The sequence below is a fragment of the Hippopotamus amphibius genome, chromosome 17 (genome assembly GCF_030028045.1).
Source record: "Hippopotamus amphibius kiboko isolate mHipAmp2 chromosome 17, mHipAmp2.hap2, whole genome shotgun sequence".
In the NCBI taxonomy this organism is placed as follows: domain Eukaryota; kingdom Metazoa; phylum Chordata; class Mammalia; order Artiodactyla; family Hippopotamidae; genus Hippopotamus; species Hippopotamus amphibius.
Window position 1 is genome coordinate 47,001,286 of NC_080202.1, and position 15,542 is coordinate 47,016,827.

Genomic DNA, 15,542 nt, shown 5'->3' on the forward strand with positions numbered 1-15,542 from the left:
TGCTGCAGGGAAAAATGAATTTTACTTTCTCAGACAAAAACAATTTGAATAGTGATGTGCCCTGGAGAAGCCAGGGGCTAAGAGAAGGTCTGTACTGGGCTTAGAAATATTTAAATGGCCTATCATGGTGTTTGTTCCAACGCCTCCTGTGCCTGGCCTAGTAAATGGCTTATAGCAGAAGGGCCTCCTTCCCAGACTATTTAGAAGAGTCACATTAAATTGTATTGTGGACTTAAAAAATTATTCACAACCTAAAAGTGGAGAGTTATGTTTTATTTGGCAGGAACTCTTAGGACTTCAAGCCCGGGAGGCAGCATCTTAAGTAACCCTGAGAGCACTGCTCCGAGGAGGCGATGGGGGGAGCCAGGTTATGTAGAAGTTTTGCAACAAAGGGCAGGTAGTCGGGAACATCAAAAGATCATTGTAAATTAAAAAAAAAAAAAAAAAACAGGTATCCCACGTTTAGAAATTTAGCACTTTTCTATGTATGGGAAGATGCAAGAGTCTGGGCTCACTGAAATCATTCCTTTGATGTGCACATCAGCTATCTGGGGCCAGTAGCCTGTATTTTCACATCCTGAGTCTCCTCAGGGCTCACCATAGGGAGTGGCTGCAGTCTGATGGCTGCTGATGGCAGGTGTTCTTTCCTTCCTGAGTTCCCTCAGGGCTCACCAGCTCACACCGGGGGGCTGCAAGTGCTGATGACTGTGACATCCTTTGTTTACTGAGACGGCAGGAAATATTCCATTTCTCAGTATCGGCCATCTTGGCTAAATGTGTGTTTTAGGGCCTCTTGTTGGAAAAGGTATTTGGTTATAGAGCTGCATATCCTGCAGACATTGATGGATGAAAGAGCTGAGATAAAGATTCTAGAGTCTGGAATCCTGACCATTTACAGATAGGACAAGTCTCAACACGAATGGAAAATGGCCAGTGTTTGTAATCTTCCTTCCAGAAAATGATTGTTGCTTAGGAATGTGGTTCTGCAGGGAGGCTTTTTAAATGATAGAGGGAATGAGTTATGGAGGACTTGGGCCCAGAAGTGCTATCAAGAGGAGGCTGGTGAATCTGGGGAGGGGTGCAGTGTAGACAGAACATCTCCCCCCCCCCTCCCCAAGACAATAGTGGAGAAAGGGCTCTAATACTTACAGGCAGACATAAGTACTTTGTCTAAGCTGAGCAATGCCTAGCTTACTTTGGGGAGATTCCACAATCCTGTTTCAGTCCACTAAAAGCCCAGGAAGACCACTTGCCTATGAGTAGAATCCACACCTCCCTGTATGACCCATTGGCATATCACTCTGGAGTGTAGGGGCAAACAGCAGGGACCTGGGGGACGTTGTGCTCGCCACTGCTGTCCACAAGCCAGCCCAGCACGACGTTCCCCCTCTCAACGTCGACCCCAGTTACCCTCCAACTTCAGTGACTGAAAGGATACATCCTAGGCGAAAGCTGTAAAAACCCCTGTTGGGAAGCAGCCCCTTCCTTCTGAGCGGAGTGAAGGGAAGGTAAATGAGCAGTTACTGCAGAGATGATTTTATGGGAGTGAGCCATTCTGCGTTAGAGCAGCAAGAATTGCTCTGTGAATTGTACATCGCTCCATGCGCCCCTCACCGCACACCTGAGAGCAGTGGCCTTCGTCTGACACTCACCCGGCCTGGGAGGGCCTCTGATTTCCCCATTTGTTTTAACCCTGATAAACAGCCCAGTACTATCTTTGGGTTAGGTCTGGCTGGCCATCAAAAAGACATATTTGTCTTTTAAAAAGCAAGGCCTGGATATTGTCAGAAATAAGAGAAACAATTTAGGAAGACATACAAGGTGCACAGTATTTTACTGGCTCTGGATGTCATTTAAACCCCATGTCCAAGTGGGATTGGGGCTTTGGGGTCCTTTTACCTTGATGCCCCCCTCCCCTAGCTAGATCAGCTTGCAATTCACAACTGCTTCTTGTTGTTCTTTATTGCCAAGTTGCAGCCCTCAGGAGCAGAGAGTCTGCGTCATCGCTCTGGGTCTGATGTACTGCTAGATGTTGGCGTCCCAGGCACTTAGCTGTAGGCACCAGCATAGGAAGGAAACAAAGTGGTAGCGTCTGGAAAGACAGAAAACCCCAGGATAGAGTGCTGGGGGGGAATAAAATCGTGCAGACATACTTCAGAAATATACATGCTATATATTTAAATGTAATATTTAAAGGAATTCTCTGGTCCTGCAGTAAGCTGTAGCGTTTGCCTCAGAAGGAAAACAGAACAAAGAAAAGCAGAACTTAATTAGTCCTCGGTTTACCAAGGATCTTGGGACCTGTGCCCTTGGGTTTTCCTTGTTTTGAAAATGTTTTCTGCAAATGGCTGCCCAGGTCCCTGTTCCAAAGGAATGACTCTGTCATTCCATTAGTTTCCTGGGGCTGCAGCAACAAATTGCTGTAGACTGGGGTGGCTTTAGACAACACACATTTATCCTCTCCCAGGGTGGAGGCCAGAAGTCTCCAATCAAGGTATTGGCAGTGTTGGTTCCTTCTGGGGAACCAATCTGTTCTGTGCCTCTCTCTTGCCTTCTAAACATGCGTGTCCTAAATATGAACCGAGGATGACTTAGCTATGGTGAAGGCCAGGGAGGTGATGACCGAGTGGCTACGGAGAGAAGAGCAGAAATAGAAGTCCTCTGATTTCTCGAGCAGTCAATTTCTCCAGAAAGATATGGTAGCAGGGTGAGGCCCGGACAGAGTCTAATTGTCTTTTCTTCTTTCTTTCTTTCCTCTTAGCAAACTGCCTAGCTGGGCTAGAGCTGTTGTTCCCAAAATATTTTATGTTACAGAGAAGGCGTGGAACTATTATCCCTACACGATTACAGGTAAGTCCTTGTACACCTTGTATCCATGCAAGGACATAGGAGGATTCACATTTCCCTGATTGAGGGTGGATTATCCAAGCAGGGACTGGTGGGAGCCCTTGATATCTTGCTGACCCTTTGCCTCCATACTTTTAGGTCAGCACTCTTCCTAGCAAGAGGTTGTGGGGGTTAAGCTAAACCACTCCATCTTCCTTCTTAAAGTGACTTTAGTAAATAGCATATGGAGAAGAAAAGGGAGGCTCTTTTTAGTGACATTTCTAGCGATTTCATTATCCTTATTTCTCCCCCTCTTCTCAGTAATCCCCAAATAATGTTGTGGTGTGGTTTGTTCATAAACAAGTTGTTTACTTTGACTTGTTTGCTTTACAAACAACTCCCCTTCCCTGTAAAACAAAACTTGACTATAATTTGTATAAAAGTTTCTGTTGGGTCTTTCTACTCCAAACCACTTCCTTTGCAACTGGATGATATGAAAATCACTTTTTTTCTGACTTGTAGTGGAGTGATAATAACACTCAGTGTTGATACTGAACTAGAAACTGCAACCAAAAAATTTAGAAGATTTGTTTCCTGCCCTCAAACACACACAAATTCAAGATCCCATTTCAACATCATCCTAACAGGCTCTTCTTATTGGTTTTAAAAGCTGCTTTTCCACTTAAAAGATTTCTTTTCTGGTTAAAGAAATGCTCTACTGGAATTATTAGTCTTTAATTCTGCTTTTCTAAGGCCCACTCTTTGGTTTTTAATTAGCCACAAAACTATAGGCTAATTGAATCTTGTCTTACACTCCTTATGTAGCCAGCCGCAGAAGTGTCATATGAAAGAATTTCAAGAGCAAACGGGGAGACAGTTAGTATTTATGAAAGTTTAATTCTTGGAAGGCTTCTTTACCACATTTTTAATAATTGTAATTCAGCAATATTTGTTAGTTGTGTGGGTTTATATTGCATATAAGTGTGGTCTAAATCATCATTTTCTCTCTCTTTTTTCTTTTCCCTCTTGTCCAAATGAACCTCGGGGACCAGAATACACAGTAAGTTTCATTTAATCATTTAAAAATATTCAGCCTAAGATCAGTGGAGGAATTGGAACTTCCCTCGTACTTCTCATCGTATCAATGTAATAAAAAAAAAATAGAGGACTAATTCAGAATCAGAAATATTTAAATGTAGGCTATCACATAGTTATATATAATGCAATAATTTGAATGTTCTCATTTGTTCAAGAGTATGAATGTTAATTTAAATGCCTTCATAGTCACTTTACATAATTAACTTTTGCTTGTACTTTTAAATAGCTTGACTGCTCTGCTTGTGATAGTTCACTGTAACAGAATGGTTTCTAGCAATGTGATATTAAAGAGATAATGGTAGTCATCGATGAGAGGTGGGACTTTTCCTTATCATCTGGGACCTGCTCCCTTACAGAAAGACCTTGAAACGATAAAGACGTACATTCAAACTATTTTACTCAGATTGGACCGTCTCAGAGGCTTGGTAAAGTCATTTAATTTCTTCCTGTCCTAAGAGCCTCTAGCATTATTATTTACACTAAAAAAAAAATTGTCTATGATGTCATTGTGTTGTGGTATTTTCATTTGGATCATTTTCTTCGACGGCAAACAGGTCAAACTGTCACAAGAAGAAAATGGTTAACCGAGCTGTGATGGAGTTGAGTTTTTAGTTGTAATCAAAACAGCCAAAGGAAAGAGAGATGGTGAGAAGGACATGAAGAAAAACGGTTCATCATGTCATTGGCACAAGCATGGTACATACGTGACACACAGTAGATTCTCGATAAGTAGTTATTGAATGACAGAAGGAGTGCATGGGTCAAAGGTAGATGGATTCCCAATAGATACAAAAGTGTCACCTGCTTTGGAGTCAGGTAGGCCTAAATATCCTCTGGCTCTTACTAGCTAAAGTTATTAAGCAAGTGACCCCCAACTGCTGGTTCTTGAACTCATGCTGGTCCGTGACTGTGTTCTCATCCGTCCTTTGCAAAATGAAAAAAAGAAAGTTTTTCATAAAATTAAATTTATTCCACTTAAAGGACTGTTAATAATTAGAACCCTCATTCTTGGGTATTAAAATGTCTTTTCTTGAAATGAAGGAATATATATAGCACAGTTCCCAATGTCCCTATTTTGGGGGGAGAAAAAGCAGTTCTATGGCAAAATACAGTTTTTACAATTTAGAAGTCAGAGAAACACTGTCCTAGAGCAAGAATCTTAAGTTCTGTGAACCTAAGCTTCTTCATCTCTAAAACTGGGATAATCCCTTTTTTCATAGAGCTATTAGTAGAAGGATTCAGTGATCGAACACAGGAGTCAGAAGACTTTTTCTGTAAAGGGTCATATAGTAAATAGTTTCTGCTCTGTGGGCCAGTCTCTGTCTCTGAGAAAGCAGCCAGAGATAATATGTAGAGATGGTTGTATTTACCCAGGCAGCAGGCTGCATTTGGTGTCCAGCCTATAGTTTATCAACCCCTGATCTAATGTATGGAAAACTGTTACCATTATAAATAGCCTATAAATTACAGGCAGTTCAGTGGTTCCCCACTGCCTGCACTCCCTAGCCCCATTAATCGCATAGTCTTCAAGAGGAAGACTTTGGAATCTTTGGAATCCTGCCTCCATTGACAGTTGTGCAGATTAATTCCTTTTAAGCCTCCATTTCCCCATCTGTAAGAGGGGAAAATACAGTAACTATCTCCTGAGGGTGATATGAAGATAATACCAGATAATCCACATGAAATCTCAGCCTAGTCCTTGGTGCATGGTAAACCCTCAATAAATGTTCGTTGTTATTATTCTATGTCATACAGTGCTGGAAGCTGCCATCATTAAAATGGAAGTTCTGTGGATGAATAAAAGGGAATATATCTTGGTGCCCCTCAACACAGACTAGGCTCATTAGACTGGACAGTACTAATTGTCTAGGATTTATTTGATTTTATTGATAGCTGATGTTACCCCACTTCCCACGTCTCCAAAAGCTTGTGCGTGGACTTTTCATTTGAGATGCAATCCCTAGTTGCGTGGCCAAGAGAGTTCTTGTCTCTATAACTATGCAAAGGCAGTTATTTTCTGCCTTAGAATGGGGTCACCTTGACTTGACCCAAAACTGATAGCACGTGTTCTCCATAAATTCATGACACGACTGTGAAATGTAGGGGTGATTAGCAGAGAAATGAAGTCTGAAAAAATGTTTAGCAATATTGTGTTCATTTTTTAAGAGTATGTATTAAAAGTACAGAGGTTCCGAAAACAGAAGGCAGCAGAATGGCAACCATGGTTCCTGACAAAGCCATCCCCACAGGGACGCACCCCCCCGTAGAAGCCTTTCCCTCCAGTCTCCATCACCGTGGACCTTGGCCTCTTCTGCCCACCTCTGTGCAGGCCGCGGAGGATGTCCGAGGGACTCGTACCCTTTACTTTTGCCCAGCCTCTGCCCCACGGTACTCCTGCAGTTCTCATCATACAGTTCAGACTTTTAAAGGAACACAAATTTCATCTGTTTGAGGAAACATGGAGACAAAACGTGAAGAAGTTAGAGTTGTATAGTCTCATACTCAGCCCCTTCAGACTCTCATATATTTATTATTGATTTCTTCTGGGCCCTCATTTTTTTGGTTAAATGCCTCCCTAATACAATCCTTGAGGTAGTTTCCTAGAGCTGCCATAACAAAGTATCACAAATTGGGTGGCTTAAAACAACAGGAATTTATTGTCTTATACTTACAGAGGCTAGAAGTCTGAATCAAGTTGTTGGCGGGGCAATGGTCCCTCTGCAACCGGTAGGAAAGGAATTCTTCTTTGCCTCTTTCTAGCTTCTGGTGGCCTCTGGCATTCCTTGGCTTGTGGAAGCACCACTCCAATCTCTGCCTCCGTTTTCACATAGCTGTCTTCCTTCTGTGTGTGTCTGTGTGTTCACATGGCATCCTCTTCACTGTGTCTCTCTCTTCTTCTTATAAGGACATCAGTCATATTGGATTAAGGACCTGCTTTATGCCAGTTTGACCTCATGTTAACTAGGTACACCTGCAACTACCCCCAATTCCCAATAAGATCACATTCTGAGGAACTGGGGTTAGGACTTCAACATATATTTAGGGGGGATGCAATTCAACCCATAACACCATCTTTCACTTTCAGGTTAACAGTAATTTATTATTGAGCACCAACAACATGTAAAGCATCATGCTAGATGCTAAGCTTCATTAAGCAATAATCCCTGCCCTTTGGGAAGTCACAATCTGGTGAAATAGACATTCCAGTCAAAACCTGGGAGTCACCTGCAAGTCACGGAGTTTTCTGGAGACAAGATGGGACAGGCCATGACACAGCTCAAGGGACAGGCTGGCACTCAGACTTGGATGAGCTCTGAGCTGGGCTAACAGCAGAGGTTCAGACCAGAGGGCAGAATAAACAGCCCTGGGAATCCAGCCAGACAAGCAATTGCAATGTGAAAGGGAAGGCCCTGGTCCCTGGACTGGGGCCATGAACTTCAGAGACAGGACTGTAGTCCTCAAGAAGATGTGCAGGCAAGAATAGGACACAGCCCTCTTACATAGGTTACTTGGACCTGAGATGCTGGGGTGATAAGGTTGTCAGCTTCAGCAAGTAAAAATACAGAATGTCCAGTTAAGTTTGAATTTTCAGATTATCAGCAAGTAATTTTTAGTATAAGTATGTCTCAAATATAGCATGGGCTTTACTATACTAAAAGAGGGCTCATTTTATGTTTTATCTGGCAAGCATGTGACGGGAGGGGTGGCAGTGGGTCAGAACTGGTCTGAGAGACTAATGTACAAAAATCAGGTTATAAGAATAGGGGCACATCAGTAGGCCAAGGGAAAGGGAGGAGAGAGAATCGTATAACCCAGGAAACTGTCCTGCAGTTGACATGCCCCATTAATGTTGGGGCCAATCACGTGACATGTCAGAACAATGTAAGTACTTCCTGCCTCAGTTAGGATTGGCACAGGTAGTGAAGTGGGCTGAATGGGAAGGAGTAGGGGAAAATAAAGTGATTGCAGATGAATACATAGCTGTCAGTATTTCAAGGAAGACCAGTGCTATGTGTTACAGTTGAAGTGCAAACAGAGGATTGTGCAAAGGAGAGAGAAATTCTGCCTGGGAGAATTGTGGGAAGATTTCTTGGAGCAGGTGGGGTTTGAGCTGGACCTTGGGGAGAGTAAAACTCCCACCTGCAGACACTCGCTCTGTCTTAGGGTGCTTGGGCTGCACCACAAAGCACCATGAACTGGGTGGCTTAAACAACAGACGTTTATTTTTCACAGTCCTGGAGTCTGGGAAGTTCACAGTCAGCTGGTTCATTTCCTGATGAGAGCTCTCTTCCAGGTTTGCTGACAGTCTTCTTGCTGTGTCCTCACATGCAGAAAGAGAGTGAAAGCAAGCTCTCTGGTCTCTTCTTATAAGAGCACTAATCCCATTGTGAGCGCCCCACCCTCATGAGCTCATCTAAACCTCATTACCTGCCAAAGCCCCCAAATCTAAATGCCATCACGTTTGGGGGTTAGGGTTCAACACATGAATGAGGGGCACAGACATTCAGTCCACTGTGTGGTGATTCCAGGCTCAGTGGGCAGGTGATGTTGCTGGATGCAGGCTGCCCACATACGTGGAGGCCAGGTCATGGTAGCTTTGAGTGTCAGGGCAAGGTCTGGATTTAATTCTCCACAAGGAAGCAACATTGTTCCCGGCTAGTCACTTTTATTTTCCATCCCAAATATAGCACAGCTTTTCTTTCCATCTCCCCAGTGAGGACCTCTGGGTTTTTTTTTCTCTCTGGCTGTAGGTGCACATTTTCAGGCCCGCAGTGTTCGTTTTGAAGCTGACTCCCTCCCCCTCACTAGGACTCAGTCGTGTTCTCACGCTCTCTGCCCGGGAGGAAGAGCCCACTCTTCTCTCTGACTACAGGGTCTGCTCCCAGGACTTAGGACAGATGCTTTCAATTGTCTTCATCTTTTTTCCTGTTTTAAATGCTTTTTCACTGTGCTTTTTATCCCTTGATCCTTTAATCCAAAATACCTCTTCTTGATGTCATTCGAAGCCCCATATTTCCTGTCTGTGCCCCAAAGCAAAACTTCCCCAAAGCCAAATTCCCATCTGGGATCACCACGCTCCACCCTCCCTCAAGGAGGCAGACAGGCTCTTAATAATACTCCAGACAGGTGTCTCTTCTCATAGGATTTGTCCAGAGCAATGTATGTCTATTCCTGGGGATCCCCTGGGTCTTATTTCTGACTGTCCAGCCTATTACTGAGACCTCACGCTGCCCTCATTTGTGAGAAAATCCAGCTAAGAGAACTTTCTCTTTAGGGTCATCTAGGGCTTCGGTATTATCACAGTTATTAAGACGTAAAAGCTTTTTCATCACTGTGAGTGACTGTGTGTGTTTAGGATTGTGTGGAAATGCCATTTGCCCTAGAAGTGGAAAAAAATATCTTTAGCTCAGTTATAGGAAAAAAAAATTCTAATTATACTGTAAACAAAGAACAACATAACGGCAATTTTCCAGAGGACAGATCATCTAACCAGTTCTTCAAAACCTGCCGGTTCTTCTGAAGTTTATAAAGTCACAGAGGAAGGTGCCCGAGGAGACTGGCTGCTTTCCAAAGTCGCCGATTTTGTTTTTCTAGGGCTAAAAAAAGGCCTCACTGGAGTATGAACATAGCTCAGCAGCATCAATTCAACCTCGGTAGTAATGAAGGAGGGAAAAAAGGCTTTTCTTCTCATTTGTAAGAAATTGAAAACTCCAAGCTATAATAAGTCGATAACAGTGACCTAGAATATACAATTGCTGTATATATGTTGCTACCGTGACCACCCACTCCACCAAAACATCTTTTAATAAGAATCCGCAGAAGAGGTGATGACAAATGGAAAGCACCTTTCTGTTAGTTCGAGAGGCTGGCCATTCCCCAAAGATAGTAGTGGACTGTCCAGTGCCCAACATTTTAATTATTTAGTTGAAAGAGGTAGAAAAAGTCAACTGTAAGAGACCAGGGATTAGGAAATGACTCTTGCATGAGAGCCTCAAACAGTACTGAGCCACAATGAGAGATGGGTCAGCCCAGCCGGGGAAGAGAGTCTGGCTGCTCACGACTGGGTCGTTGGTCCCCCAAGAGGAACTCGGGTTATCTTCCCAGGAGTGGCACTAGGAGATTGAAGTGTTTTCCTGAAAGCAGCTAACTGTCCTGGATAGGAATTTCACTTCCAATCTTGACCTCATGAGCTTCCCCGATAATTGAAAGAGCCGATGGGTGCTGTTGTGTACAGACCGACCTCCATTCCTCTCAAGCCCTCTTGTTCTCCTTAAGCTCCCCCTCCTCCACCTTCCACTGAGTCCCAACCGAGGGTAGTAGAAACCCCTAAATTACATAAGTAGGAAATAGTTACAAGTCTAGGGCAGATACACTATTTTACCTGAGCTCTAGGATTGGTCTTGTTTGGAAGGAAATTAGAAGACAATCTGGCCATCTCAGCTACTATGTAAGCTAAAATAGAATGAAGGTCCCTAAATATTCCTTCTCTGGCATCATGGAGATGGGATAGTGACGGGAGTTAGGTGATTAGAAAATAACTTTTATCTCTGTATCACAATTAACCCTGAGAATCCAGGGCCATATGTAATTGGCAGGGGGAGGGCAAAGGAAGTATCCCTTTTTAGAAATGGAGCCATAAGTGCCGGGACCTGTTAGGGACCAGGCCATAGAAACAGTCCTCCAGCTGGGGGCACTGATGAGCAAGGTACAGGCCACCATCCCAGAGAAGGTGGTGAAGTCACTGGAGGCATGGGTCATGGCATGAGGCTAGTGTCATAGAGTCAGGACGACCAAGTTCAAAAGTCTTCCAGGATCAAGGGAGCTTAGATGGAAACAGTCTAGAATCACTTATAACTATCACATAGCCAGTTAAGTAAGAGAAACACCAGGTTATACAGATTTTAACAGATTTTGTTATTGCAGAATAACAGTAACATTGTGAATCTCCAAAAGGGAGTTGTAGCATGCAACACTTGCCACACTTATTTGTCCATGGTACCTTGGATTTTGCAAAACCAGTCTTCTAAAACTTAGGGATGCTCCAGAAGCTTCTCTCAGGGTCAGAGCTATTATGTGCCCACTAAATAGGCCATGGACCAGTTCTATTTCAGTAAATGTTATTTTTCTCTTAAATTTTAGTGGGCTAATGTGTTGCCTGAAGATTGCTATGACTCAAATACCAGTTTTTTTTTTTAAGAACTCCCAACTGTAATGATTTTTTTTTTTTTAAAGAATCAGGTGACACAGAACCTGCAAGTTCTTTTCAAGCACAGTCAGTTCTGTTAGATCCAACAGCCAAGGCAGCAATGCATGAGGATGACAGCTTATGCATTCTGATTTGTTTCAATTTAGAAAATGAACTTGGTTGTACAGGTGAACCAGTCACAAACAGGCTTATCTGCAGATGTGCCTTGGTCCTGGTGCAGGGCTGGGATTCATCTCCACTTCTCAGCCACCCAATTGATTGGTGCCTGGGGAAGACTTTAGAACAGCCAGCGTTGTTTGTCTGCTTTATCCCATTTCTATTTGCTTTAGCTGTTCCCAACCTCTTCTTTGTATCAGTACATCAAAGAAAATTAATTCAGCCATTTGGGGGTTTGGAGAGCAGAAGCTTCTCTGCTCTACCATATGCTTCTCCACCGTAAGGTGGCATTTTAAAGTTATTTGCATTTAAAAAAATTGAAGTATAGTTGATTTACAATGTTGTGTTAGTTTCAGGTGTATAGTTGATTTACAGTGTTGTGTTAGTTTCCTACCTGGCCATATGCCAGCCTGTATTTGGGGAGTCACTGATTCATTCTTCTCTTTCTTATTCCTATCTCTCCCTATGTATATTCTTTTTCAGATTCTTTTCCGTTACAGGTTATTACAAGATATTGAATGTAGTTCCCTGTGCTACACAGTAGGACCTTGTTGTTTATCTATTTTATATATACTATTGCGTATCTGTTAATCCCAAACTCCTAATTTATCCTTCCCCCCACTCTCCCCTTTGGTAACCATAAGTTTGTTTTCTATGTCTGTGAGTCTGTTTCTGTTTTGTAAATTATTTCATTTGTATCTCTTTTTTAGATTCCACATATAAGTGATAGTGTATAATATCTGTCTTTCTTTGACTTACTTCACTTAGTATGATCATCTCTATGTCCATGTTTGCATTTTTTTAAACACCACTAAGAATGACTTTACAGAGGACAATCACCAAAGAAAAAAAGTGTTTGTTTAAAGGCATTTTCTGGTTTGGGTTTTTTTTTTTAATTTTTATTTATTTATTTATTGGCTGCATTGGGTCTTTGTTGCTGTGCGCGGGCCTTGTCTAGTTGCAGAGAGTGGGGCCTGTTCTTCATTGCGGTGCGAGGGCTTCTCATTGCAGTGGCTTCTCTTGTTGTGGAGCACAGGCTCTAGGCACGCAGGCTTCAATAGCTATGGCACATGGGCTCAGTAGTTGTGGCTTGTGGGCTCTAGAGCACAGGCTTAGTAGTTGTGGTGCACGGGCTTATTTGCTCTGCGGCATGTGGGATCTTCCCGGACCAGGGCTCGAACCCGTGTCCCCTGCATTGGCAGGCAGATTCTTAACCACTGCATCACCTGGGAAGCCCTAAAGGCATTTTCAATAGCAGATTTCCCTAAGAAATACTCCTTTCCTCCTTTTCTATTTTCTACTTGTACTGAAAATCAGATTTCTCTTCTACAGTTTATTGATGCCTATGGAGTTGTGTTCAGTTCAAGTTGGTGAGATCAGAATAATACAGCCAGGAAGATTTTGTGGGGCAGATTTCTTTCTGCAAACATAAAACAAAACACTTATAAATATGGATATACTGAAATAGTACATTTCAATGATTAAATAAAGTGAATGCAAAATTGCCCCCATGTCTTTCAGCCTTTCTAATCCCTAAGATACTCTGAACTACATGATAGTATGTATTTAAGGGAGGAATTTGCCCAGTTGGTTAAGAGCAGTGATTCTTACCATTTTTAAGTGAGAAGGCTTATAATCTGGAAGTTTCCTACCTGGCCATATGCCAGCCTGTATTTGGGGAGTCACTGATTCGTTCCCATCTCTCTCATTTACATGCAGTTCTTTTCCATTTGATGTATTCCTCCTGCTCCTTAACTCTTTGTCCTCCTTTATTGTGTGTAGCTATTGGTATTCACAAGCATCCTCTGTTTATTTCTGCCTTGGCAGGTCCAGCTGTAGATTGGATGAGCCTGAATTTAGTTTCCCTCCTCAGCGTTCACAGAAGCGCCAGTAGCAAACCATGCCCCATTGAGAAAACATACTTTCATTCATGGATTTGCTCCCTCTCCCTCCTGGCCTCGCTTCTCCAGTGAGTGGCTGTTACTCAGCATGTCAGAAGAGGGACGAGGCTCCATCAATGGAGGAACTAATGAATGAACAGAAGCCTCAGCGTAGGGTGCAGGCTGGTGAGAAGCAGCAGAGAGGTTGCTATTCATTTCCTCACTGTGGGCTGGAATACAAACAGCTGTATTTCCTGCTGTATTTCCGTGCTCTGCCTTCTACACACTCCCTTCCTCTCACCCTCCCCCACTTCTCTTTCAGTTTCCACCGCTTCTCTTGGCCACATTTTTCTTCCGATGCCACCTATATTTGGGAAATCACTCTCTGATTCATCCTCATCTGTATTATTTACATGTGATTCCTTTTTGCCTTCTCTTTGCTTTAAAATTCTTCTCCTTTTTTTCTCCAGTTAGGTTCTTTGTCTCATTTTTCTGGACCTATCTTCTTTGCAATTTTTTTCCAACCACCCTGTTTCTAGGACCACCCACCTAGATGTATAAAGTCATACGTGACCTTCGGAATCCAGAACAGCCAAGGAAGCCCAAACATCTCCCCGTATTTCCTTTGCATCCTTCCCTGCAGGATGACTGAGACTCTGAGTAGATGGGGGACAACCAGACATACACCTTCTTGAAATTGTCATGTCTATTAGAGATTTTCTGTGCACAGAATAGTATATATATATATATATATATGTTACCTTGCAACTGTGAGGCAAATTTTCTGCTCAAATGGAAGGAGGATAAGAATCCCTTGATGAAGCATAAAGAAGGTTGAAAGGAACCTTAAAATCTAGGCTGCCTCCCGCCTCTACATGCTGGCTTCCCACCCACTGTCTCCTGCTTCACAGACAGCACAGGGTCCAGCCCCAGATTCCCAGGGAATTATAAATCCTAAGCCCTAGGTCTGTTTCACTAGGTTCACTGGAACATTCTGGATGTAAGTCTTCTGTTAGCGACAGGAGGAAGCATTTGCAAAACCAGTTTTATTAATGATCCCATCTCAAGCTGAAATTTCCTGTATGGCCTTGGAGTACATTTAATATGATGATACAGACTATAGCACCAGAGAATCAATGCCTTCAGGGGAGTTCCATTAGAGAGAAGGTTAAGTCTGTATAGAGTTTCGTGTTCATTGATAGGAGGGAACACGTGTTGCTTGCAGTCCGAACAAGATGGTCAGAGAGGAATGCGCTGAATTCCAGATAAAGCTAAAGCAAGGGGCTTCCCTGATGGCGCAGTGGTTGGGAATCTGCCTGCCAATGTGGGGGACACGGGTTCGATCTCTGGGCCAGGAAGATCCTACATGCCGCGGAACAACTAAGCCCATACGCCACAACTACTGAGCCTGTGCTCTAGAGCCCGCAAGCCACAACAGTTGAGCCCTCGAGCCACAACTACTGAAGCCTGCATGCCTAGAGCCTGTGCTCCAGAACAAGAGAAGCCACCGCAATGAGAAGTGCATGCACTGCAATGAAGAGGAGCCCCTGCTCTCAGCAACTACAGAAAGCCCATACGCAGCAACGTAGACCCAACGCAGCCAAAAATAAAATAAAAAATAAATAAATTTATTAAAAATAAAAGGCTAAAGGGAAATGATCTTTTAAAAGCCTGTAAATACTTCATCTACCCCAAACCAGATTCTCAACTCTTCCATTTAATTTTCTTGACTCCAAGCCTCCTTGTAAAGTGTTGCTCTCATACATGGAAGGATTCTGGCTGGTAACCAGAAATAAAGCATTGAATTATTGGGCTCAATCAGCAGTTTTCAAACTTTTCTTCTTTTGGTCCAGGAAGTTCCATGGACATGCCTCACTGGCCACCACATCCCTGTATAACATTTTATTTGAAGAAAGAACTCTGATGCCATTTAAAAAGTGGTTTGAACTACTGAACTATATCACTTCTCAGTTTGCCTCGTTCTAAGATTCCATAAAAGTAGGATATACGAGACAGGAACCACTTGAAACAGTGAAAATTTTTAGACATATGTGATTTCCATTAGAGATAATATAGTTACTTTGGGATATCATTGCTGTGTTTATGTACTTTTTTATTGGATTTGAATTTTTTTCTGCTTCCTGAAAAAGTAGATATTTATTGTAAAATCCAAGCATTACAGAAACCTATATCACAGAAAATAAAAGGGCCCCATGATTTAACTTTTCTCCTCTATGAAAATATTTGGTATCTATTCCTCTGTTTTTTCTGTGCATATACTAATATGCTTTATTTTGCCTCTTTTTACAAAAATGGGATTGCCCTGTTTTACACTTTGCTTTTTTAAAAAGCTTTAGAGTTCACCACAGTGTACT

The 15,542-nt window shown here is 42.7% G+C and overlaps 1 protein-coding gene across 1 annotated transcript in view; it reads left to right on the top strand.

The window, feature by feature from the left end:
* PITPNC1 (phosphatidylinositol transfer protein cytoplasmic 1) overlaps positions 1–15,542 on the top strand; it is a 239,555-nt gene that overhangs the window by 132,839 nt on the left and 91,174 nt on the right. Inside the window, exons 3-4 of the mRNA XM_057717128.1 lie at positions 2,762–2,850; positions 3,879–3,886. Coding sequence (XP_057573111.1) covers positions 2,762–2,850; positions 3,879–3,886 — 97 coding nt within the window. The remainder of the gene's footprint in view (positions 1–2,761; positions 2,851–3,878; positions 3,887–15,542) is intronic.